General features: G+C 35.8%; 1 protein-coding gene across 3 annotated transcripts in view; it reads right to left on the bottom strand.

Moving 5' to 3' along the window:
• Positions 1 to 2,014: 2,014 nt before the first annotated feature.
• LOC129246833 (uncharacterized) overlaps positions 2,015 to 24,414 on the bottom strand; it is a 36,771-nt gene continuing 14,371 nt past the window's right edge. The window contains exons 1-7 of one of the 3 annotated variants that reach the window (XM_054885482.1): positions 24,122 to 24,413; positions 12,537 to 15,088; positions 7,074 to 7,199; positions 6,850 to 6,991; positions 6,632 to 6,772; positions 6,341 to 6,560; positions 2,015 to 3,878 (exon numbers count right to left, since the gene is read on the bottom strand). In XM_054885482.1, coding sequence (XP_054741457.1) covers positions 2,665 to 3,878; positions 6,341 to 6,560; positions 6,632 to 6,772; positions 6,850 to 6,991; positions 7,074 to 7,199; positions 12,537 to 15,022 — 4,329 coding nt within the window. In that variant the 5' untranslated portion in view covers positions 15,023 to 15,088; positions 24,122 to 24,413 and the 3' untranslated portion in view covers positions 2,015 to 2,664. Of the gene's footprint in view, positions 3,879 to 6,340; positions 6,561 to 6,631; positions 6,773 to 6,849; positions 6,992 to 7,073; positions 7,200 to 12,536; positions 15,089 to 24,121; position 24,414 lie in introns of those variants that run through there. The other 2 variants (XM_054885483.1, XM_054885481.1) reach the window with 2 other exon arrangements.

Below are 24,414 nucleotides of genomic sequence, written 5' to 3'. Positions count from 1 at the left end.
ATTTTTTAAGGTATAATTTTTAATGATGGAAATACACATAATTCCAAAATTCATTAATGTGACGACTTGTAAATGTAAATTAACTGGATCTGAAGCAAATTAGTGGAATGTTCCTACGATAGTCGGTTCTACGTTACCGGAACAATCGTTATTTATAAGCGGCTAAGTACTGCCACTCCAGCTCCATTCCCCACATATGTATGGGGAATGTTTATGCAGCTACAACAATAGCCCGATTGTGCGGTCATATTTAGCGTACTGTCAATCCACTAAGGTATTGTGTTACCGTTGCTTGTAATACAATTTACAAGGTGTAGTAGATAAGTAACGAAAATTTATTAAGTAAACCTAAGCCACTGAGCTTCTTTCAGAGACGTCTTCCTATTTGGAGACGGTGATATAAATTGTAATAACTTCATTAGTAGGACAACATCAAGGTTGGTTTCTACGTTACCGAAACGATCCGAACTTAAACCGGTTTGAGAAGTGTCACTTCAGCAGCGTTCCGTAAAATTTTACGGACCATTTTTTATACTGCTACTACAACAACCACACTCTTGCTGTCATTGTTTTAACCATATAAAAAAGTAATTGCAGGTAGTACAGCGGTTTTATATATATTTATGCGTTTCACATTGTTCATGGCAGTATAAGTCCCATTCAGTTTAAGGTATTATTGCCATTACAGAACTTCCAGTTCTATTAAGCTTTCGTTTTCATTATTCAAATACAAACTTATGTGCGCTGAGAAACTTATAAATCGCGATTTTGATTATTCAAACATTGCAATTACCCATCAACTTATGTAGAGCAGTTTGGTTCAAATCCCATAAAGGATGTGTGCGCCATTCTATATACCATCATATCAAGCAGCCTTCTTTACCACCTAGTACGGCCGCCGTAGCCGAATGGGTTGATGCGTGACTACCTTTCGGCAGTTCTTCAGTTCGAATCTCCGTTCATGAAACACCAAAATGACAGCAAACATTTTTCTAATAGCGGTCGCACCTCGGCAGGCAATGGCAAACCTCCGAGTGTTTTTCTTCCCTGAAAAAGTTCCTCATAAAAAGCATTTGCCGTTCGGAGTCAGCTTAAATGGTGCAGCTAGTGGTGCTATATAACGCTATACATTTGTTGGTAGCTGATATTGAAATGGAATTAATAACGACATTTGCATTTTGTCACAAAAACACGAATATTTTTGCACTAAGTCAAATAATTTGTCGTCGTTTATTTCTAATATTTGATAAGAACAACTGATTATGATTACGGTTATGGCTAAGGTAAGGCACCACTAATTGCAGCTTAAGGCACCTTTCTGATCTGGAGATGTGAAAATTGAGGGCGTTGGAAATTGAAGAAAAACTATTGAAAATCGTTTTTATTCATTAGATCAATTCTTTATTTACAAAAAAAAATTTTTTTTCAATGACAATAATAAAAAAAAATTGCTTCCTCTGACGTAACACATGCCACTGGCCTAACTGATTGGGCTGCTCAGGTACGTCTGAAAAAAAAAAAATTCGGTCGATTATTCATCAGGAACTAGGTCGCTATGATGGGTAGCAGATTTACAAAAAAAAATTCTAGATATTTTATCCGTTTATTGGAAAAACAAAAAAAAAGGATTTTTTTCATGTTCTCGCTCTTAAAAAAATAGAAAAATTGATTATAAAATTATAATTATGCTACAACGAATTTCAATATAAAAATTTGCAAGTATATTTTTGAAAGTATAAACTATCGTAACATAAAAAAAATCGATTTTTTCGAGATTCTGGACCAGAAAGGTCCCTTAAAACAGTAGATCCCTCCATTTTTAGAGGTTCGCAAGACGCACGCCGCAAATGAGAGAAGGAGCTTAGCCGTACACCTGACAGAAGTGCACGCGCCAATTATTTATTTGTTATTCATTTTGAGAAATCTTTGTCTTCCTGATCATTCAGGCTTTGAACCATGTCGCACTTACATCAAATTCAAATACAAATTTGTTTCTTCTAAGATAAAGCACTGATGAATGTTTAATTTATTTATTGTATTTAATTTGAAATTATCCTTTATAATATTCTTACATTGGATACATTCGACGTTTTTCCATGATTTTCAAACTAATTAGCCGATAGCATACATATTTTGGTTTGTTTTAAAATTCACAGAAATTCATCTAGAATAACATGTACGTATGTTTGCATCTACATCACAAATACTGTTGACCACAAATTCTCCAGTTCACGTTTTATTGTTTAAGTTTTCGTTTCTGTTGATTTTTTTTTTTTTTTTTTTTTGTTTTAGCAATAATGTGGTGATATCATCAGTTTCTAAATTTGTATACCAAGCTAAAATGTGTGTAACAACACTTTTGCCGTGAGACTTTATGAAACAGTGTTTAATTTATTTTTTATCTTAATTTTACAACAAAAATTGCATCTAAAATTTTTCTTATATTTTTTTCGTTATAATCATTATAAATTTCGCATTCGCGTAATAATTTAAATAGAAATCTTTCTTTCAGTTCTATCTTACAATTATATGCAATTCATCTCCATAATATAAATATTTTTCATTCATTTCCTGCTTTTTTCTCTTTTTGTTTTGTTTTGTTAAATATTATATTTCTTCTTAACATGTTTTGAATGCATTCTTTAATGGCTAAAATATGAATCTCTAAGAAAGTTTTACTACATCTACACTACTACGTTGGTTGGTATTGCAGCTGCTATTGTTGGAATTACTGCTGAAGCTAATGTTGTCACAGTTTGACATTCCTATTGATGCGGGCGATGATGTTGAAGCCAAATTGTCGCAACTTTGCTCCTCCTTGTGTTTACTATCATCCCCGCCGTCGCCAACGTCGCCGCCGCCGCCGTCATACGCCTCAATATCCGGCAAACTATTTTTGCTTTGTGACGATGCCATTGTGGAACAAGACGGATATCTAATATCCTTTTTTCTCGCACCTCCACACACCTCAGACGTTGGCCCATTGTACAGCGTCGATTTGCCACTCTCATCCAATATAATGTTCAGCTTATCTGTACATAGTTTCCGGTGGCCTTTGCCACCGCTACCGGATGATATGCCTGATCGTTGGAAGAGCTCCGTTTCAAGTATGTGTGTCGGCTCACCGACTGGATTTAATCGTGTGCTATTTGCGTTACCGTCCCCCCTTTGGTTGTTGGTTAGCAACTCATGCAGCGTAGAGCCATCCTGTTGCTTGGACATTTTATAAATGGCTGGGCAAGATTTAGAGCTCTTTACGTCGTTTGTGTCTTTATAGTCGCGTAATTCATTTAATTCAATATTGCTGTCTCCGGCAATAGTGTCTGTAGGAGTACCGTCATGCCACCTGCTATTGTCACACGGTGAAGCGTGTGCCACTCTCTCACATCTATGTCCATGACAATGGTGATGCCTTTTCTTTTCGGCAGTTTTTATTGGTACCAACTTATCCGCCAATGTGGCGGCATAACAGTTATCTTCAATGCTACCCGCACCCGCCGGATGCTTATCGCTTATTTTCAATTGACTTAAAGTGAACTCAGCCTTGGTTAGTGATGTTAAGCCGTCGCCGTTGCTTCCGCTGCCACAACCGGCAAACATCATGGGTGTATTCATTAGGAATTCCCTGCTTATTTTGGATGCATTTAAATCTAATTTCTTACGATCCAAATTCTCATTGATATAATTGATGTGTATCGGAGAGGTCTGCAATTGGAGATGTGAGCACCGTAGCTCATCTTCAGGTGGTGTATAGTATACTGATGCTTTGCTAGCCGAGTTCAGAGCCATAACAGCTAATTTAGTTTTTAAACTCTTCACTTTGGCCGCGCTAGGATTGAATTGATCTCCCAACTGGCTTTTGAAGTATACTTCAATATCTAAAAAAAGAAAAAAATACAAATAAAAAATTATGAATTATGACTACCATTTGGGAGTGCATAAATTCAAATCTCCGTGCATGAACATCAAACAGTTTTTTCTAATAGCGATTGCCCCTCGGCAGTGTATTTCTGCCATGAAAAAGCTCCTCATAAAAAACCCATTTGCCGATCGAAGTCGGCTTAAAATTGTAGGTCTCTCCAATTGTGGAACAGCCTCAAGAAACACACCACAAATAGGAGGAGGAGCTCGGCCAAACACCTATCAGAAGTTAAAGGCGCCAATTATTTACTTATTTTTCTTTTAATTCTATTTAGAATCAAAAATGTCTTGCATACATAAAAAGTGGCGTAAAATTAATCCGCCTATCGGAAGATTTACAATTTTTAAAAATGTGAACGAGACAGCTGCAGTATACAAATATGTGGAGTGCGTAAAGGTCAAAATAAAGTTTGCCATCACTCAAAAACCAAATTGGATGATGATATCTTCTTGTTTCAAGGTAATAATGATTTTTGAGCGTTGTGATGCACATGATGAGAATATATGCCTTCTACGACACAAAAAAATACTTCATTTTAAATCTTATTACCAGGAAACCGAATATGTAATACAGGGTGGCTGATGAAAGCCGCTACCAAAAAAAAATTGAATAACTTTTTTTCTTTTTAAGTTATCTGTTCCATTTTTGTTTTAATTTGCAGATTGATCTTTAAAATTTATTAAAATGGATAACTGGGACACGCAAACAAGAATTTGGATAGTCCGCCGCTAACACGAACTGGAGTCCGTAGTTTTGGTACAGAGAGAGTACAGGCGGATGTTTGGCGGCGATCCCCCGAGCAGATGGACCATAATGAGACTGGTGAATAATTTTGGTGAGCAAGGAACAGTCGCAAGAAGGCCTTATCATCGCAAACCACCAGTTCGGACGGAGGAAACGATCGCTGCTGTAGCTGCAGCTATATAAAGCAATCCAAGGGTTTCAACAAGAAGCTTATCTGCTCAACTTGGTGTCAGCCGACAGTCTTTGCAAACAATAATGCACAAAGATTTAGACTTATTTCCCTACAAAATTCAAATGGTTAACAAACTGAATGCAGCAGACTCGCCGATTCGCTTGGAATTTTGCCAGAAGATCCTGCAAATGGTGGAAGAAGACCAAAAAATGTTAAACTGCCTTTTCATGTCTGATGAGGCCCATTTCGATTTAAACGTCAATGTGAACAAACAAAATTGTCGAATATGGAGTACTTCTAACCCACAGATACTCCACGAGACGGAATTGCATCCTCTTCGCGTGACAGTGTGCTGTGCGGTTTCTTCACGCTGTATTGTCGGGCCTTATTTTTTTGAAGAAAATGGTCACACCGTTACGGTTACTGGAGACCGTTATTTGAAAATGCTGAAAGAATTTTTCTATCCGGAACTACGCCGAAAGAGAATTCCTTTCAACTCTGTGTGGTTTCAACAAGATGGGGCAACGTCTCACATAGCCCAGACTGTTATGACAGAGTTGCGACGAAAATTTCCCAATAAACTGATTTCAAGAAACTCCGAATTTCGTTGGCCCCCCAGGTCGCCTGACCTTACTGCACCTGACTTTTTCTTGTGGGGTTTATGTAAACAAGAAGTTTATAAAACGAAGCCAACAAATTTGGATGAACTAAAACAATCCATTCGGGCAACAATTGCGGCTATTCCTGTCGCAACTCTCAAAGCAGCAATGAACAACTTTTTACTAAGATGCCGCACTTGTGCCAACAAGCATGGGGGGGCATTTAAATTCAATTATTTTTAAAACTAGTTAAGCTACATTTAATAAAATTTAATGACCTTCAACTTGAAAAAAAAAAAAAATGAATTCCATACACTAAAAAAAAAGTTATTTGAGTTTCTTAATGTAGCAAAATTCATCAGCCACCCTGTATTTCAAGGTTATGTTAAGTTAGTAGCATCTCTTGGAAAACACCCACCAAGTTTCAGCCAGATTGGTATATTTCTTTTGATTCTTTCTATTCCTTTGAATCGAGAAAGTCGAGTGATTTACCTCTTCCATCACGACAATACCAACTCACGCCTCAGCAGTTGTGGTCGCAAAATTAATAGAAACAGGGTTCCTACTCGTTTCACATCCGTTCTATTCTTCAGTCTTGGCTACCTCGGGCTAATATTTGTCTCCCAATTTTATATTTTATTCAAACGAGGAGGTGATTAAGAAGCGAATGGCTTTTTTTCCAGACTTGAAGAAATCCTATTATTCGGAAGGGAATAACAAGCAGCATTGGACAAAGTGTATAACTTTTAGACTAAGTCGAAAAATAAAAAAAAGGTTAACCTCAAACCATTAAGTAGTTTTTATTATTGCCAAACTTTACAAACGACCCTCGTATTTGTAAAAAAAAACTTTAATTATGAATTTTGCTACTTGACGCGGAGCACCAAAACTACTTATACTAACCTTCAGCAATATCCTCTTCGCAGCGACCCCGACAGTTTTCAAAATAGAAACTCGGAAGATTTTCCAACACTTTATTAAGTGTTTGTTGTTGATATTTGTAGCCTTCACGCAAGCGCAAAACTTGGTGTGCACTAAATTTACGAATTTTGTTACGTTGGAAGACGTAATTTTCGCGCACCCAATTCAATTGGCCTGTGGAATAATCACGAACCTTTTTCACCTAGGGTCAAAATAAAAATTAAAAATAAATTCCAAACATTTACACATTGAAATGTCACGAGGCCAAATTACCTGATCATAGTATTGATCCTTTAGCGATGTTAAATGTGTGGAGCCCATGTCTCTAAATTCTTTCAAATATTTGGCTTGAGATGTATAACTGCTTTGTATCCATTCAACTTGTTGTACGCAATTTTCCCGGATGCGATGCACCTAAGATAATAAAAAAAATTTTAATTAAAAACATATCAAATTTTTTGCCATTGCAATTTTTTTTCAATATTTTTTACTTGTTGCGCATAGTTTTCGCGTAACCGTTCCAATTGTAGGCTTTTGTAACTTTCAATACTGTCAAGCATAGCATAAATTTGACGCGCTCTTGGGGATTGCTTGTTGCGTACACAGCAGTAAAACTTATCGAAAATGCCGCATCTGCAGTGAATGTTAAAGCAAAAAGAAAAGCAGAGTTCAAAAACCCCAATTACATGCGCATGTATGTGCAGGCTGTACTTACTTGTCGCAGACCGCGCGAAGCCCTTGTACGATCAGTGTCAGCGAAAGGAAGGCGGTGGCGGCGGCGATACCCGATAGAAGGCTCTCAATTTTAACCCGGTAGAAGACAATGGGATCGATGTAGATTCTTTAAGATTTATATAAATAATTAATACAAGTAAAAATAAACAAACTGTTCAGCTTAAGCTATAAAAAATTATCTTAGGAAATAACGCAGTAAAACTACAGAGCCTTTCAAGTTCGAATTTCTTTTTAGCAGTCTTTTTGTTTTTTGACAGCTCGTACGGTTCCATGATCACTATTTTGAGAGGTGTTAATTAGAAAATCGACAATTGACTAAAATGAGTTCGATTTGTTCGAGAAGAGTATAAAAATAATTGAAATTCATTAAAAAATGGTGGAAAAGAGTATTAAATGTTAACCTTTTTTGGTCTACTGTTGAGGGTATGGAAATTGACGACATCTACGTATGTGGTTTAAACAAACCCGTGTGACTTATTGCAAAGTTTTGTCAATCTATTTATTTTTTATTTGATTGTTTGTAGTATTTAAAAAAAATTTAGTTTTTACTACAAGAAAAACCACATATGTAACTCAAAGTTTCAAACTTTAAAAATGTAATATAAAAAAAGTCAAAAAATTAATCCAATTTTCAAACTCTGGAATCAGAATATTTAGCAAAATTTCGTGCCAGTTTAAAGTGGCTCAAAATTCGCCTTGATTTTTTAACCTTTGTTCTTTTCTAGCCAACGCGGCTGATTTTTTTTTTTTTTTTCTTTCGCGTGTCCATGTGGCTGTCAGTTCAGAATGAAACAAGGCGAATTCATTATTTGTTTTCTAGTTTCCCAATACTTCTTTGACAATCAAATGTATAGAACATTGTTGTTAGTCTATTGCCACCACATTCTTATGTACGATCTCTTCTATATAAAAAACATTTCCAGCAATCGTTGTATGGAAAATCGTCAAGAAAAAAAGTATCAAAAATCAACTGGCACAATAATATACAAAAATTCAATGGTATATTAACCTGTATACCCAGTTTATAAAAAAAAATTTAAAAAAGTAAACAGCAAAAAACATTAATTTAAAAATATTAAAAAAAAAAAAGAAGTTTTTCTAAAAATTTTGATTAAAAAGGTAGAGAATTTGATAGATTTTGAAAAGTCTACAACTTTAAGTTGTATAGTTGTAGTTGTAGTATGAACTTTATAAAAAAGGGGAAAAAATGAATTAACAAAAAAATTCAATGGTCTATGAAACTGCGTACCCAGAGCTTTTCTAAAAATTCTGATTAAAAAGGTAGAGCACGGTTTGCTTTTTTGGTTTTAAATGGACGAAAATTGTACCTCAAATTTTTTTGTTGATTATAATAAAGTATGAAATTTGATGAATTTTCAGCCCAAAAAAAAAGAAATTCTTAGAGCGCTTTTTGAAAAAATTGAAAAAAACGAAAAAATCGAATAATATAAAATATCCATATAATTAACGTTACATAAAATAAAAATATTGTATTGTGAAAATATTGACTATATTTTTTCATGTAATAATTGATAATATTTTAATATATATTGAAAATATTGACAATTATATGCAAAAGAAAATATATATCTACGAAAAACAATAATGAAAAGATTGTTTAACTGATCATCTTTCAAAACTTTATACATCTTGCTTATGATTTAGAACTTAATACTTATTCCTAATAACTTTCCTAATAACTTATTCTTATCCTAAAGATTTAAAAAGTTTATATATAAGACATCATGCTCTTTGTTTACTTTCAAAATTCTGCATATGATTGTGATGCGCGTGGAAGCAAAACAATGCAATGCGCTGTTGACACCCGGTCGGTATCTTTAATGTTGTTGAGTGAACCTTCCTTGCATAAGATATTTTATTCTTTTAAGCAGTAAAATTTTATTTTGTTTTTTGCTATGGTGAAAAATACATGTCCTTTAAGTTTTGCAATATTCTTCGTTTGTTAAAAAAGTTGACATTCTTTATTTTATAATGGCGCGGTTATCGTATAAGAAGGCTGGAACTCACGAACAAAATCGTTATAGATTATGTTTAATTTGTTTGAAAAAGGCTCAAGTACTTATTGAAGTTAAATGAGTGCTAAAAACAAAAATTTTAAATTTGTTGAGTGGTTACAATACAAATGATGAGAGATTACCAGCTGTCGTGTGTGCTAGTTGCAAATTGAAAGTGTATCGTTCATCTAACAATAACTGTGACGAAGAAAAATATAAATTGAAGTTACCTGATTACTGTGAATTTATGCCGCTGCAAAGAAATACTCGAAATTCTGTCATAAAAAAATGCGAATGTCGTTTATGTGAATTAGTGAGAATGCCAACAATTGTCGCAAATTTTCACAAAAATAATACTCTAAAAACAATAAAATCGACAAATAATAACAAAAAATGTGAAAACTGCCTAGGTTATTTACGATCAGGACATAAGTGTACTCCTAGTATTTTAATCGCTAATGTCAAAGAGAAAATTGAAAATAATTGTAATGTAACAGAAAAAGAACAGTTAATTAGTTCATTGTTGAAGAGTGTTATAAATAAGAAAAATACCAGCACTAAAAAGAAGACGGAAGATAAAAATCTGGTTGTATTGTCACAAACTCGCGGTAAGCCGTTAATTTTGGATGTTAAACCAAAAATGACAAAAAATTCAAAAATTTCTAATGATGAGCTATATAAATTACAGAGTGATTTAAATTGCAGCAATAATACGATCTATAAGATAGCAAAAGCAGTTCGTAAAGGATCAAACAGTAATCGAATTATTGAACCACATTTGAGAAACAAAATTGTCGAAAAGAATCACAAACTAGATTCATTCTTTGAAGAACGCGATTTTCCATTTATACGTGAGAAGGCTAAAAATGTAACTCAGGAACCAGAGCGAGTTATAATTTGTAAAGATACAAAAGGTTTCATAAATTTCGTATGTGGAGAGCGTGAGCAAAACGCAGATGAACTACATTTTAAATTTGGCATCGATGGAGGAGGTGGATTCTTAAAAATATGTGTCTCATTACAGATTAAAGAAGAATCAAAAACAATGATAATTCAAAATTCTACGAAAAAATTTTAATCTTCTGGTGTCAAAAAAGTTTTACTTCTATGTGCTGCACCTAACGTTCAAGAGAATTTTACAAATGTTAAACTCATTTGGTCAGCTTTGGACATAAATGATCTTCTCGGCACCGTTGCAACTGATCTTAAATTAGCAAACATCATCACTGGATTAATGACTCATACTAGTACACATCCATGCACATGGTGCGACGCTCAGAGTGGTAAATTAAATCTTTGTGGTAACTCTAGAAGTATTGGAAACTGTGTAAGAAATTATGAATGCTGGATTCACGAAGGTAAAAACTATAAAAAAGCCAAAAATTACAAAAATTGTGTTAATCTTCCAGTTTTTTCATCGCTTGATTCACGAAAAGAAATTTTAGACATTATTCCGCCTCCCGAGTTGCATTTGATGATTGGAGCAGTAAACACTATATTCAATGACATGATGATAAAATTTGAAGAAGTAAGTTTACTGTGGGCCAAAAATTGTCACGTTGAAAGGTCGCTAACTTACGGTTCTCCTGCCTTTGAAGGTAATCAATGCAAAAAACTTTTGGATAGTGTCGATAAACTAATGTAACGATAAACTAATACTAACTATATGTAATTTGGAGTGCCTTAAATTTGTAAAAGCTTTTGAAAATTTAAAGAAAGTTGTTGACAGTTGCTTTTCTTCAGTATTAAAGGACACGTATCAAAATGATATCGACGAATTCCAGAAAAGCTTCCTGGATCTTGGTACTTCAGTAACTCCAAAAATTCACGCTTTGTTTCATCATGTGCCACAATTTTGTTTGAAAAACAAATGCGGATTAGGGTTTTACAGTGAACAAGCTGTAGAATCTTTGCATTATGACTTTAGTGCAAGTTGGAACAATTATAAGGTATTAAAAAGTCATCCAAATTATTCTAAGCATTTGCAACGTGCTGTTTGTGAATACAATTGTCATCATATTTGAATTGGTTATGATCAAAAGTTCGTAAAAAAATAATAAAATATCAAATATATTTTATGTTCATGTAAAAATTCATAATAAAAATATCTACAATAACACATTTTTACTTTATTTCATGTTAATTACTTGCTTATTTTATACTATTCCATTATCTTTCGATTTTTTCACTTTTTACAAAAAGCGCTCTAAGAATTTCTTTTTTTTTTGGGCCGAAAATTCATCAAATTTCATACTTTATTATAATCAACAAAAAAATTTGAGGTACAATTTTCGTCCATTTAAAACCAAAAAAGCAAACCGTGAGAGGCTTTGATGAACTTTTTTAAATTTTGAACAAAGTTTGAAAATTTTAGTTGTATGGATTTCGTTGAATATCTGTTGAATTTTATAAAAACAATATATAGTTGAATTTTATAAAAAAAAAAGAAACGAATAAAAAAATAAAAAAAATTTTCAAAAAAAGTTCAATGGTCTATAAAAGCCAAAGTTTTCTTAAAAAACTTGATTAAAGGAGTGGAGGTTTTGACAATTTTTTTTAACTTTGGACAACCTACAACTTTGAGTTGCATAGTTGTAGTATGAACTTTATTAAAAAAAGAAATAAATAAATATTAATTAAAAAAAAAATTAAGTAAATATAAAAAAACATTAAATAAAAAATAAATAACTAGTCGGAACTTTTCAATATGTCACCCTGCTATTATTGTGAGCACAGCTGTATACCCACAGTCAGTCATAAAAGTTTTGGCACAGTTAATTTTTTTACAATATTTATTGTTTATCATGCTACTTTTTCTCGTTAATTTTGTATGAAAATATAGTTTTTAATATAATAAAAGTGAAGTTTCAAACTTTATCCGAAATTCAACAAAACTTCTCATGCAATTTTCGCACTTTTTCTATAAAATTTGCAATTTTTTGTATGCAACTTTAAAGCTAATTTAATTAGAGTGTAAAATAAAATAAGTTTGAAATTGCTGGAAATTCCCCCCGATTTTTAATAATTTTTCTGTATAATAAAGTTTCTGTATTTTCCCCTTCAAGCGTTCAAGCATTCTGTTGAAAATTTATATGAAATTCAAAATTTAAATTTTTAATGATGCATAATATTTTAAATTTTAAAATGTGTTTTTTTGTTTTTGTATGAGCAATATTTCTATACAAAGTTAACGAAAAAAGAAAATGACACTAAAAACATTGGGAATATTGCAAAAAAAAACTCATTGTAACAATACTTTTTTTGACTCACGGTATGTATTTTTTGTTATTTTGCTCACATAAATATCCATAAGAACCTCGTATCGAATCATTTTGCAACGCTACGCATCTTTGAGTATTTCTCTCTCTTACTCTTTCTAATTTCACTCTTTCATAAAACTGTAGTTTTATAATACATATTATACCCACCTCATAAACGCCGACGCATTGCCCATGATGTTGTACGCATAACAAGTGTAGAGCCCACTATCGCTGCGCGAGATATTGTGCACCAACAGCGAACCATTCTCGATCAAAGTCACCCGATTCATCACGTCGCTTGCCTGCAAACTGACGTTCAACATGTTGTTATCGTCCATTATGAGCGATGTCAGTGGCAAATGACCGAGAACTTTATCGTTGTGATTGATGATGACCGGCCGCTTGTCGGGATCAGCATGGTGCCGCAAAATCTTATTTGTAGGTGTTACCCAAATGACGTCAGGCGTAGGGCTGCCCGAAAACATGCACTCTAACTTCGCCGTCGAGTGTAGTTTGTGCATTTTCGACTCGGACGACTCCAAAATTACCGGCTTCAAGCAATGCAAATGTTGCAGTACATTCACCATGTCACCCGGATGACCATGATGGCATGTCAGTGACTCAGTCAACTCATCAATATCATCACCTGTGTCCATGGACGACACATCGGCCGACATAATGGTGCCTTCATACAGGTTGCTAACATGGTCGGCACGCAAACGACGTAGTGTTGAACTGCTATTGCCCAGCCACTCACCCAACCAGTACATGCGGCAGTCGCATATGTAGTCGTTGTGCCGAATGTGTATGAAGCGTAAATTAGGCAGGTATTTCACACTCTCCGGTATGTAAGTTAACTTGTTGTCGCGCACATTCAAGCGTTGCAACTGGCCAAGATGTCCTATTTCAGCGGGTAGATGCTGCAACCCATTTCCGGCCAGCAGGAGCTCATGCAGGTTGGGTGTATTGCGGAAGAGCGTGCGTGTGAGCTGAGTCAATTGCTTGTTGTGCTGCATGGAGAGTATGCGCAAATTCGCCAACACTTTCGGATCGACATAGTCAATGTTGCGCGAAATGAAGTTGCCGATTTTCTCCAGTGGCGTTGAGTCAATGCGCAATACAAGCAAAGCACGTTGCGACATAAATACGCCACTTGGCAGTTGAGTGAATTTGTTGTAACTCAAATCGAGCTGCTGAAGATTATGCAGCGGATGAAAGAGTATTGAGGAAATGGTGCTAATGCTATTCGTCGACATGTTCAACATAAAGAGGTTCGAAAGTGATTCAAATGCTTTGCGATCTATGCTATTTATATTATTTTCCGATATATCCAAGTAGCGCAATTTTGGCAAATTATAAAATGTGTTCTTGCCAATCGTCTCCATTGCATTTTTTTGCAAGTACATTTCACGCAGTTCGCCGTTCAATGCGAAAAAGTTATCCGGAAAGGAGAGTAATCGGTTATTGGACAAATCGAGCGTTTGTAAATCGCGCATGCTTTGAAACAATTGGAACGGTAATGTCGTTAAACGATTGTGTGCCAAATAGAGCCGTTGCAACTTTAATGCGCCAGTGAAGGTGTTACGCGGTAAATCGCTTAGTAGATTGCGCGTCAAATTCAGTCCTTTAAGTTCACTTAGGTGGCCCAAGAATTGCTGACTCAACACATGTATACGATTGTCATCCAATCGCAGCTCGATCAAATGATTCATGTGCTGGAATTCCGAGAGTGTACAACTTTGCGTGTCCACAGCATTGCTCGTCAACTTCAGTACTCTTAATCGTCGAACTGTCTGCGATTCTGCCCAGCCTGTGCATTCTAACTGATTTGCGGTCAAGTCAAGTGATTCCAAATACTCGAAGTTGGATTTGTAATTCGAAAATAGCATATTTAGTTGCTGGTCACGCAAATTGCTGTACGCCCACTTGAAGTGCCGCACGCTTTCGTACTGCTGCAGCTGCAAAGATGGCGCATCCGCATTGGCATAACAATGCTGCAAAATTATATAACCGTAATTGATGTACATCTTAGAACGCAGTTCCGCATTCACATTACTGATGGTCGTATTCTCGCAGAAGAGCTTGAAAACGTTCACATCATCGGCTCCACCACTGCGCTCATGTGCGGTGTCTACATCGCCACCAACAGCTCCAACGGTATTTGAATCCGCAGCCGTTGGCACCGAAATACCATCCATTACAAATGAAGGTATTTGTATTTTATAACCTAGCACAGAGATTTCATGCTCATACCTCTTCTGCGCCGACTGTCGTGGTTCTTCTTTTGCAAACGTCGATATGCATGAAGCGGATTGCTGCTGGATGAGAGATAATGAAGCTGACGTGTTTACTAGCTGCTGGTTTTGTTTTGGGTATAGGTTGCCTTCAGCTTTGAATTTGGTAATGGTTTGCTGCGTTTGTGATTTTGATGGCGCAGCATGTTGTTGTTGTGGCGCAGAGCTTAAGCTAGCAAGTGATGACTCGTCTGCGACTAATGCTGCGGAAGCGGCGGCCGCAGCACCAGCTCTGGTGGCCTTATAGGCATTCTCTTCTACATTGGCCGCCGACGAGACTGCATATACATCAACAACAAAAACACTTGCAACTGTTAGGAATAGAATCAATATCAGGGAAATCTTGGATATTGTTTCCATTTTTCAGTATATAATTTTAGAAATTTGTATGGCATTATGTTGACATTTTTCAGCGGCATATTATACCTGAAAAATCAGAAAAGGTGAAATGTTAGCTTGTACTATAGTAAAATTTTCAATTAAATTAGTTATCAGAATTTTAGTAAATCATAACTCACGCGCAAATGTTTCAAATATAAAATAAGCCATTGGACAAAAATCAAATGTTAACGAGGCACCTCAATTTTAAAATGGCCTGGCAGCAAAACTGGTGAACATGAGCAACTGCCCGTTCCACATTACCGGAACGACGCGGATTTACTATATCCGGCCAAGAACTGTCACTCCAGCGGCATTCCTGGTACATGTATGGAGAATATTTATGCTGCTACAACAACAACAACAACAGCAGGATGGTCGTTCCCACGCGTGTTACCTGAGCGAACGGGCTAAAAACGGTCATTCACACACACAGCATTCAACAAAAACAAGAATAATGTTTTATGCTGTTACAATAGCAATAGTCCACCATGCCCCGGTTCAATTGCTCCTTCAAAACTTAATTTCGCTATAGCGAATCCGTAACGGTCCGTTTAAGAAGTTTAGATCCGCTCGATGTGAACTGAAGAGCGGCGAAGTTTGCTACACTCACTTCGACTGAGACCATCTGCTGTACTAGATCTCGGAACATATTGGTACATAACGAATCTCATAAATAAGCCTACTACTCCTCATGAGCATAATAGCTGGGCACTTGACCATTGGCCACATGGCGACCAGGTTCTGAGCACCACGTAACGATTTATATAGCATCTGTTTGATCTGTAGGTTTGAATGAACTGCACTTCGCCGACGGTTATTTCTTCGAGGATGTGGACAGACAAGGAAGAGTTGTTTAACCTCAAAAAAGATTCAATATAAATGTGCTGTTACTTTTTTCATACAATAATCGCATTCCCAATAGTTTGCGGGCCTGTTTTCAACTCAGCTTAGGTAATTATAGGACTGTGCGGCTGAGGCGGCCTGTAATCTCATTCGGCAAGGGCCTTGATTAAACAAATTCCTTTTAACAGAATCCTTTTAATCCGTCCAATACTTCGACGTCCAGAATTTCTACCTGCTTCGATTACAGCCACTGAAGATAATTGCGGTTTCTGATAGTGATGATATTTTATTGGCCTATGATTCGAAGGAGCTCACACAAAACATTCTCGAAAAATGTTTAAGACAAGCTGTTTCACCAAGTTACAGATAGAGGGACGTAAACGGCAGATAGTTGGTTTTTGCTAATTGATTTTTGCTTTTCTTGACAAAAGTACAATCGGAGGTTTGATATAGAGCTCATTCTCCTATTTGGGGCGGGCGTCTTAATGTTTTTCCACAAATGGAGGGTCCTACAGTTTTCAGCCGACTCCGAACGGCAGATATTTTTTATGAGGAGCTCTTTTAAACTCGGAGGTTTGCCATTGCCTACCGAGAGGCGATCGCTATTGGGAAGAACTTTTTCTATCATTTTAAGTTTTATGTAAAGGGTGTTTTTTAGAGGTTAGGTTTTCAAGTTGGCACTACTTTTTTCGTAGATGGTCTTTTTGACAGCTGTCACTTGATTTATGCTTAGTTTGGTTTGCCATTTCATAATGAATAGACTTACACCTGAAAAACGTTTGCAAATCGTGAAAATTTATTACGAAAATAATGGTTCCGTTCGCGCGAAGCATCGAAGAAAACTTTGTTCAGCGATGAAGCTCACTTTTGGTTGAATGGGTATGTCAATAAGCAAAATTGCCGCATTTGGAGTAAACATAATCCACACGCCATTGCTGAGACGCCGTTACATCCTCAAAAAGTCACTGTTTGGTGTGCTCTAGGGGCAGAGGGAATCATTGGTCCATATTTCTTTAAAAATGAAGCCGGCCATAATGTTACAGTCAATGGAGAGCGCTATAGAGCCATGATTAATGACTTTTTCGTGCCTGAATTGGACGATGTTGATGTGGACGACCTTTGGTTCCAACAAGACGGCGCTACATGCCATACAGCCAACGCAACAATCGATTTATTGAAGGAAACTTTTGGTGAGCGCATTATCTCGCGCCGTGGACCTGTGGCGTGGCCTCCAAGATCGTGCGATATAACACCGCTGGACTATTTCTTGTGGGGCTATGTGAAGTCGCTTGTCTACGCAGATAAGCCCGAGACGATTGACGTCTTGGAAGAAAATATTCGGCGCGTTATTGCTGACATACGGCCCCAATTGCCGCAAAAAGTGGTCGAAAATTGGGCCTCGCGGCTGGAATTTTGTCGAGCCAGCCGCGGCGGCCACTTGCCCGAAATCATTTTTAAAACATAATGGCAAACCCTTATCTTTATAATAAAGCTAAATTCTTGGCCATAACATTAAATTATATACGTTTTATTTCATCTTGAAAACCTAACCTCTAAAAAAAACACCCTTTATTTCGAATGTACGCACTTCCGAATGGTAGTCACGCACCAATTGTTTAATATCCACAGTTAGAATCGAACTTAGACTTTACGCTTATGTGCCACGTTCAGATCAGGCTTTGAAATATGCTTTAGTACAAAGCGATGTCGATTCAATCGTATATTAAAACTGTGAATTATAACGGGTGACCAAATAGCTTTGATAACTTTCTATTAGGGATATCACAATAATTTTCAGATGTACTTATCTATTGCCTATCTATCTATGATATCCATTGCCAGCTATAAACCTCCCTAGTGCACGCAGACATTCCCACTGGTTACTGCAAACTGCGAAGAAATCTAGACAAGCTCGGGATGGCTTAATGAGTCCTGTCAATTCTGCGAATTATATCCAGATACATAAAATTACATATCGAGAAGAAGCAGTAAGCATCTTGGTGTGGTATAGCCGGAAGAGACGCACATACGCTCAATCGCTAGCTCTGCATCATCTGGTCCTGCATGAGATATTGCAACGAGTAGTGGGCACATAGATCTTAAGGTCGAAGTGCACACCTCTATTTCCACATCCATCGACCTATCTAAAATCTAGTTTATGCATCTGTATGTGTAAAACATGGTCATTACAAAATATGAAACAAAAAATATGTTATATTATCCTAATGGAAATTTGTCACTACCCTAAGCGTAAAATTCTTTTCATCAAAGTTGTTACATTTATTATCCACTGCTAAGCAAGTAATTTATCAACACACTGTCAACTAATCAATCGACCACTCAAAATGAAAATGAGGAAAAAGAATGATTCTGTAAAATGCAATGATCAATTGCCTGGTACCGACACTACACCGCCCCAACAGCATTGGCGATGCGAAATGTCGAGGTGAAACCAAGAATGAAAAGCAAGCTTGCATCGACACACTCTGCCACAAATGTTTAATGGGTAAACAATTCTAAATGTAAATGACAAAAAGGTAATAAAAACTGAAAAACTTCTAAAGAATACAAATGTACACAAGCAAAAAAGCGAAGAAATGACGAATAACAAATGGAAAAGCCACGCATATAATTCTTAACAAATCGATAATGCGCCGACAAAGGTGCTTATAAATATACTCGTATATATGTAATGTAGGTATTGCTTATACATATATGAAAAAAGTGAAAAGGGAGGAAATAACTCATACATGCTACCGATTTAAACACTTTTCATTTCTCTTCTGCAATAATGAGGGTACACCGAGAACTTCAACTTTAAACTGCAGTGCAATCAAGGCCTTTTTAGAAAAACTGAAGCGCCGGTTTCTTCATGAGAAGGCGATATGCATGCATTGGTACTGCTTTGTACGAGATATGTGCCTCTCATACTTTTCAGTAAAATTTAAAAGATTTTGAATACTTTTGAAAGTTATTTTTTTACCGTTATTCCTCATTTTCTCCATGTAACGACTGCACGAAATTATTGTTTATATAGAAAAAATGCGCAACCCGGTCAGGAAAAAAATTATCAAAAATTAAACGAGAATGTTGAGGCACTTTAAACTTGCACTTTATTATACTAAAATTTAATGGACTATTAAACTGCGTACCCAAATTTTTTACACTTTGGAGGAGTTTTGTGAAGGAAGCTTTGACGCACCCCGTGTTGTAATGCTGTGAATGATGAAATGACCCAAATTTTTTATTTCTGAATTTCGAATTTCGTCCTAAGCTTGAAACTTTGATGAATGAACCATAATTTAAAAAAAAATTTGTTAAAATTAAAAAAAAAAATTTTTTTCAAAACTGGTTAAATTTTCTTTTTTTCAAAATTCACATAATAGTCTTAAGCAAATGCTCAATACTAAACAATTCCATGCATTGATGTAAACAACAATTGGATTATTAAAACTAGTATTAAAAATTGAATAAATACATTTAAAGCAAGTGATCTTATGAGGCCTGGTTGAAATATTGTACGACGCTATTTGCAAAAATTATAAATATTCCGATAGGGTATTTTGTAAAAGATCTTTATTTAGCCCACTTCAAGCACCCAAAAACAGACCATCTAATATGCAATTCTACTTCTATATACTATATACTATATGTGTATAATTGGCGCGTACACCCTTTTTGGGTGTTTGGCTGAGCTCCTCCTCCTATTTGTGGTGTGCGTCTTGATGTTGTTGCACAAATGGAGGGACCTACAGTTTTAAGCCGGCTCCGAACGGCAGATATTTTTATGAGAAGCTTTTTTATGGTAGAAATACACTCGGCGGTTTGCCATTGCCTTCCGAGGTGTTTCACCGAGATTTGAACCTACGTTCTCTCTGTGAATTCCTACTTCTACTTAAGGGTTTTTTAAGGGGGTGGTAGGGTTTAGCGCTAAAAAAACACTTTTTTTTTAATTTTTTACAGAAATATGGCTTAAGATACTTTAATAAAATCTGTTGCATGTTATTGTACATCTTTTCAATAAGTTTTTAAAAAATATTAATAATAAAATATTGACAAATAAGCCCATGACAGAGTTTTTTTGGAGATATGTTTTTCGCGAGGTGCTCTGCGGTGCCAATCGGCATTCGTCGTAGAATCATCTGAAACTAAAAAAGTCGAATTTTTCAGTTAAAGTATGACGTAATGCTCCCCTCCCCCCCATTAATAAAATTTTTTTTTTTTTTCATTTTTGTAATTTTGGTGGCAAAAAAACGTAAAACGAGAATTTTTGGCGAAAAATTTCGCCATATTTGTAAGTGAAAAACAACCTTAAAAAAAATAAATAAAAAAAAAACAGTGGGGGGGGGGGGGGTAGGTATTTTTGATTTAGAAAACGTGTGCCAAATTTGAAAAGAATCGGTTGAATAGTTTCGGAGTTGTGATTGGCACCGACTTTTAAGAAGTCGTTTCGGGAAAAACGCGTTTGAAAAAATGACTCTGAAAAACTATCGATGCTCCGCATTCGAGGTAGAGTGCCTACAAAGGCTATAACTTTGAGAGTTCTGCTCCGATCCACTTAAAATTTTGACACAACATTCTTGAAATGATTTACTATAAGATGAGTGAAGAAAAAAATTTCGATTTTGTGACACAAGGTGTTAAATCACAAGATCTCGGTAGCCAATTGTGATCACCTCTTCGAAGATAACACGGTTCGGAAACTTCTCCCGTAAAAGATCAGTGGTTTCGTTGCTTGTGTGGCCCGTAGCGCCGTCTTGTTGAAAATAAACGTTGTCCAGATCAATACCATCCAATTTCGACCATAAAAAATCGTTAATCATCTCTCGATAGCGCAATCCATTCACCTATAACACCTGCTATTGGAAAACCCTATATGTACACACTTTAATTTGATAATATAATATAATTGATCGTACCATCAGTCGTGCCGCAAAACGAAATCAATCAAATTATCAGCAAACTCAATCCAATCGGGTCTTATTTGTAAACCGCTTGAAAGCTCACTTTGACGGTATAGGTGGTATTCTAGATAGTATTTGGCGTTCATTACTGTTTATTCGAATTAATTTAATCATTTGCTACCCTTAACCCGTCTCTGCGCTGTCTAGCCCGTAATTGTGTTGTGATTAGATTCAACTATTGCATAAAAATCTAAAACAATCACAAAATTCACTGAATAGCTAAGTAGGTACATACGAGGATGGTTCAATAAGTGCACGAAAATTAGAGTAGATCTCGTTGACACCTCCAATTTAAAATGTTGCTTGTCAAGAAGTATTTAACAGTTATTTGAGAAAAAAGCCTACCACCATTTCCATAAAACTTTAAACAAAGTGAAATTGAAACATTTTTACCATCATTGGATCAAACAAAAAAGGTTGAAAAGTATCCGATGCGCACACTCATACTAGCACAAGTGATGCCGAACATTCAGGTCGTTGCAATTTAAAGCTAAAACGAGTACATTTAGCGAGAAAAAAGTTCGAACTATTCAAAACATTCTTCGTTTTTAACGTCATATACTCATGTGAGAACAAGCGGCTGCTGCAACAAGTTTTATCCCTGCGGGGATACAACAACATAGGAGATATAGCTTAGCGTTAAGAGATGTGGGTGGAATGAGGAAACCGCCTATTTTAAGGACGTTGAGAAATTGTATTATTTGGGTCACATCAGAAAATTTGAGGAACATTAGTTAGATAAAGTTCCAGTAGCTAAAAATAGACTATGCTGGCATACAAAAGTTCTATTTACTCAACATGACGTTTCTTATTTCAATAGCAGGGTCTTATTGATCCACCCTTGTGCATATCGAAGGCAGTTGTTAAAACTAAAAACACAGATAGGGGAAATTTACTCACACATACATACAAGAATACACATATATGTACATACATATCTAGGTATAAATACTTTTAATTCCATTCGATTTTTAATTTCGTTTTTTTTTTGTGTTCAACAAACTTGCATTGTGAGAGATATAAAATTAGATATGTATGTATATTTCACAAGACAGATTTTTTTTAAATAGTTTTCTTAATGAATGAAAAGTATGAAAAAACCGAAAAGGTGATAAAATACAGGCTATAACATATAAACCCTTCAGCAAAATAATAAAAATCCTTCAGAATTTTATTATCATCTCCAGTTAAGCAGTCCTCTGAACTAGTCTAAGTAAACCTATAATAGTAGATTTAGATTTAAAATAATTGGACGTTTGCACTTCGCAATACCTCGTCCAGAGCCAGTTCCCTTATTAAATTCAAGATAGAGCCGGGTTGGACTGAGCGTATGCGCCTTTCTTCTGGCTGCAAATGGCCGAGATATACCGCGCTATACCTATCTTTTATCCTTTTGGGCTTGTATGTCCTACCACCGGCCTTCTTTGGTCAAGGATTTAATGATGTATTCGTGACATAAAGACGTTGTACTTGTAAGAAACTTGTATTGGAACAAGATTTATTTAAGATTTATTTAAAACAAAGAAAAGACAACTAAGAAGTCGAAGGAGTTAATGGGTTTTGTTAGAAGACAGTGCCAGGAGCTGAGAAAGCAATTTCAACTAATGCAAAATTATTTTTTCGAAGAAGAGAGAAGTCTTTCCTAATCATTTGAGATCAAGCGTCAAAGTTTAGACAAGGCGATACCTTATCGCAGAAATTATACAATATAAATGGTTCCGTGCTACTTTTTTAATTATGGTTTTACAATGTAAACATGTGATAGGTATTTGCAGAGCTGGTCTCAAGATGAAGGTCATCAAACACGAGTCTTACCAGTTTTAGTTCAGAAAGAAGCAAAACAAATTGATCTATGGCGGCGAATGATGGTAGTGCACAGTACATACTAGCAACAAATCATGTCACGGTTATAAAGTTTGTTGCAGGGATATTATAAGTTTGAAGCAGTGAATGTCCGCATTTTTTTTTTCTTTTGAACAGATATAGCGTTTTTGAGAAGCTATGCATGGAGCTAACGATACAAGGACAAAAAATTTCTATTGTTTTAATTTTCGATTTCCGCAATAAAGGAAGATCCTAGGCCTCTCTGTCGGTATATGAGACACAAATGATGGACGAGACCTTTATAATGCCTCAAAAGCATGCCATTGCGTCCCATTTCATTAAATACTGGCGATGACAAGCAAGGAAGTAGTATTAGTACAGGGTGCCTCATCTCAATTTAGCCAATTGAATTATTGAATATTTTTGCATTGTTCAATATTCAGAAAATTTGTACTCTTTCAAGCTTCATAATTTATCTCAATTAGTTTCCAAAAACAATATCGATTAAGTGGCTGCTTTTATTGGTTAGACAAAAAAAAAGTAGTTTGATTTACAATTTTAGAATTTTGCTTTCTTTTGCCTAACAATTCGCTGAGATTTTGTTTAAATTGTTATCTCTGAGCTCTTCTATGGTCTTCAGTTTGTTCATATAAATTTTATTCTTTAAAAATCCCCTCGAATCCGTATCAATATCGTCTTTATTTGAGACCAGACATGCCGGGAATTTCTGTCGCAAAAATTCCATCATTAATCCTGTGGTGTGGCATGTCGCGCAGACTGATCTTGTCGCATGATTTTGCGACCCTGCCCGAAAATTTTTGAAAAAATTATGGATTTTATCGCTAAGGTGCATCGTACGGCCAAAATATTTTCCACGACACGCACGCTGAATTAAGTTTCGGTGCATATTCAATATTATGGCTGATATTTAAAAATTAAAATTTGTTGAAAATTGTCGAAGTTATTCAATAATTCCATTGACCAGATTGAGGTGGCCGCACAGACGCACACCACAAATAGGAGGAGGAGCTCGGCCAAAGACCCAAAAAGGGTGTAAGCGCCACTTATATATTATATATATACAGATTGAGGCGGCGCACCCTGTATTCGTAAAAACTCTGCCTTGCTAGCAAAGCTTCCCGCTCAGGATCATATACGATCGTAACACGGGTGGTGTATCATTTTCTTTGCATAATTTATGCTTGCAGGTCTATATACAACACACGTCACACCAGCTTGTATGCGTAACACTGTTATTCGTTTAGCAAAAGCTAGAGGTTATTTATGGCATGGCACAAGTACCAAACTAGGTATGAACGTATGCATTCTTGAAAATCGTATGAGTTGCAAAATAGCAAACATTTTCACTTATACGAAAAATTGGTAAAAAACTTTTTTCTTAACCTAAGATACTTTTATACTATATGATACTCATTGTTCCACCGACCGTGTTTTGTATGCACTATTGCTTTAATTTTTCCACACTTCACATCTCTAATCGCCATTTGCTTAAAGCTCCTTCATCATCCGCATTGAACATAACTTAAAAAAGTTTACTTCAACATGAGGTTTGCAAATAAATTACCACTTAAAAATTCAGAACAATTTGGGTTTTATGTTCAATTACACCATTACCGCCAACAACAAAAACAATCAAAACAAATGTCACAAATGCAGACTGCGCCGAATTCCTACGAATGCCTCTGCATTGCCACGAAAGCTACGACTGTGACTGCCGCT

This window comes from Anastrepha obliqua, chromosome 5, assembly GCF_027943255.1.
Source record: "Anastrepha obliqua isolate idAnaObli1 chromosome 5, idAnaObli1_1.0, whole genome shotgun sequence".
Taxonomy (NCBI): domain Eukaryota; kingdom Metazoa; phylum Arthropoda; class Insecta; order Diptera; family Tephritidae; genus Anastrepha; species Anastrepha obliqua.
The sequence above is the reverse complement of the archived record's forward strand: the minus strand, read 5'-3'. Positions and strand labels throughout refer to the sequence as shown.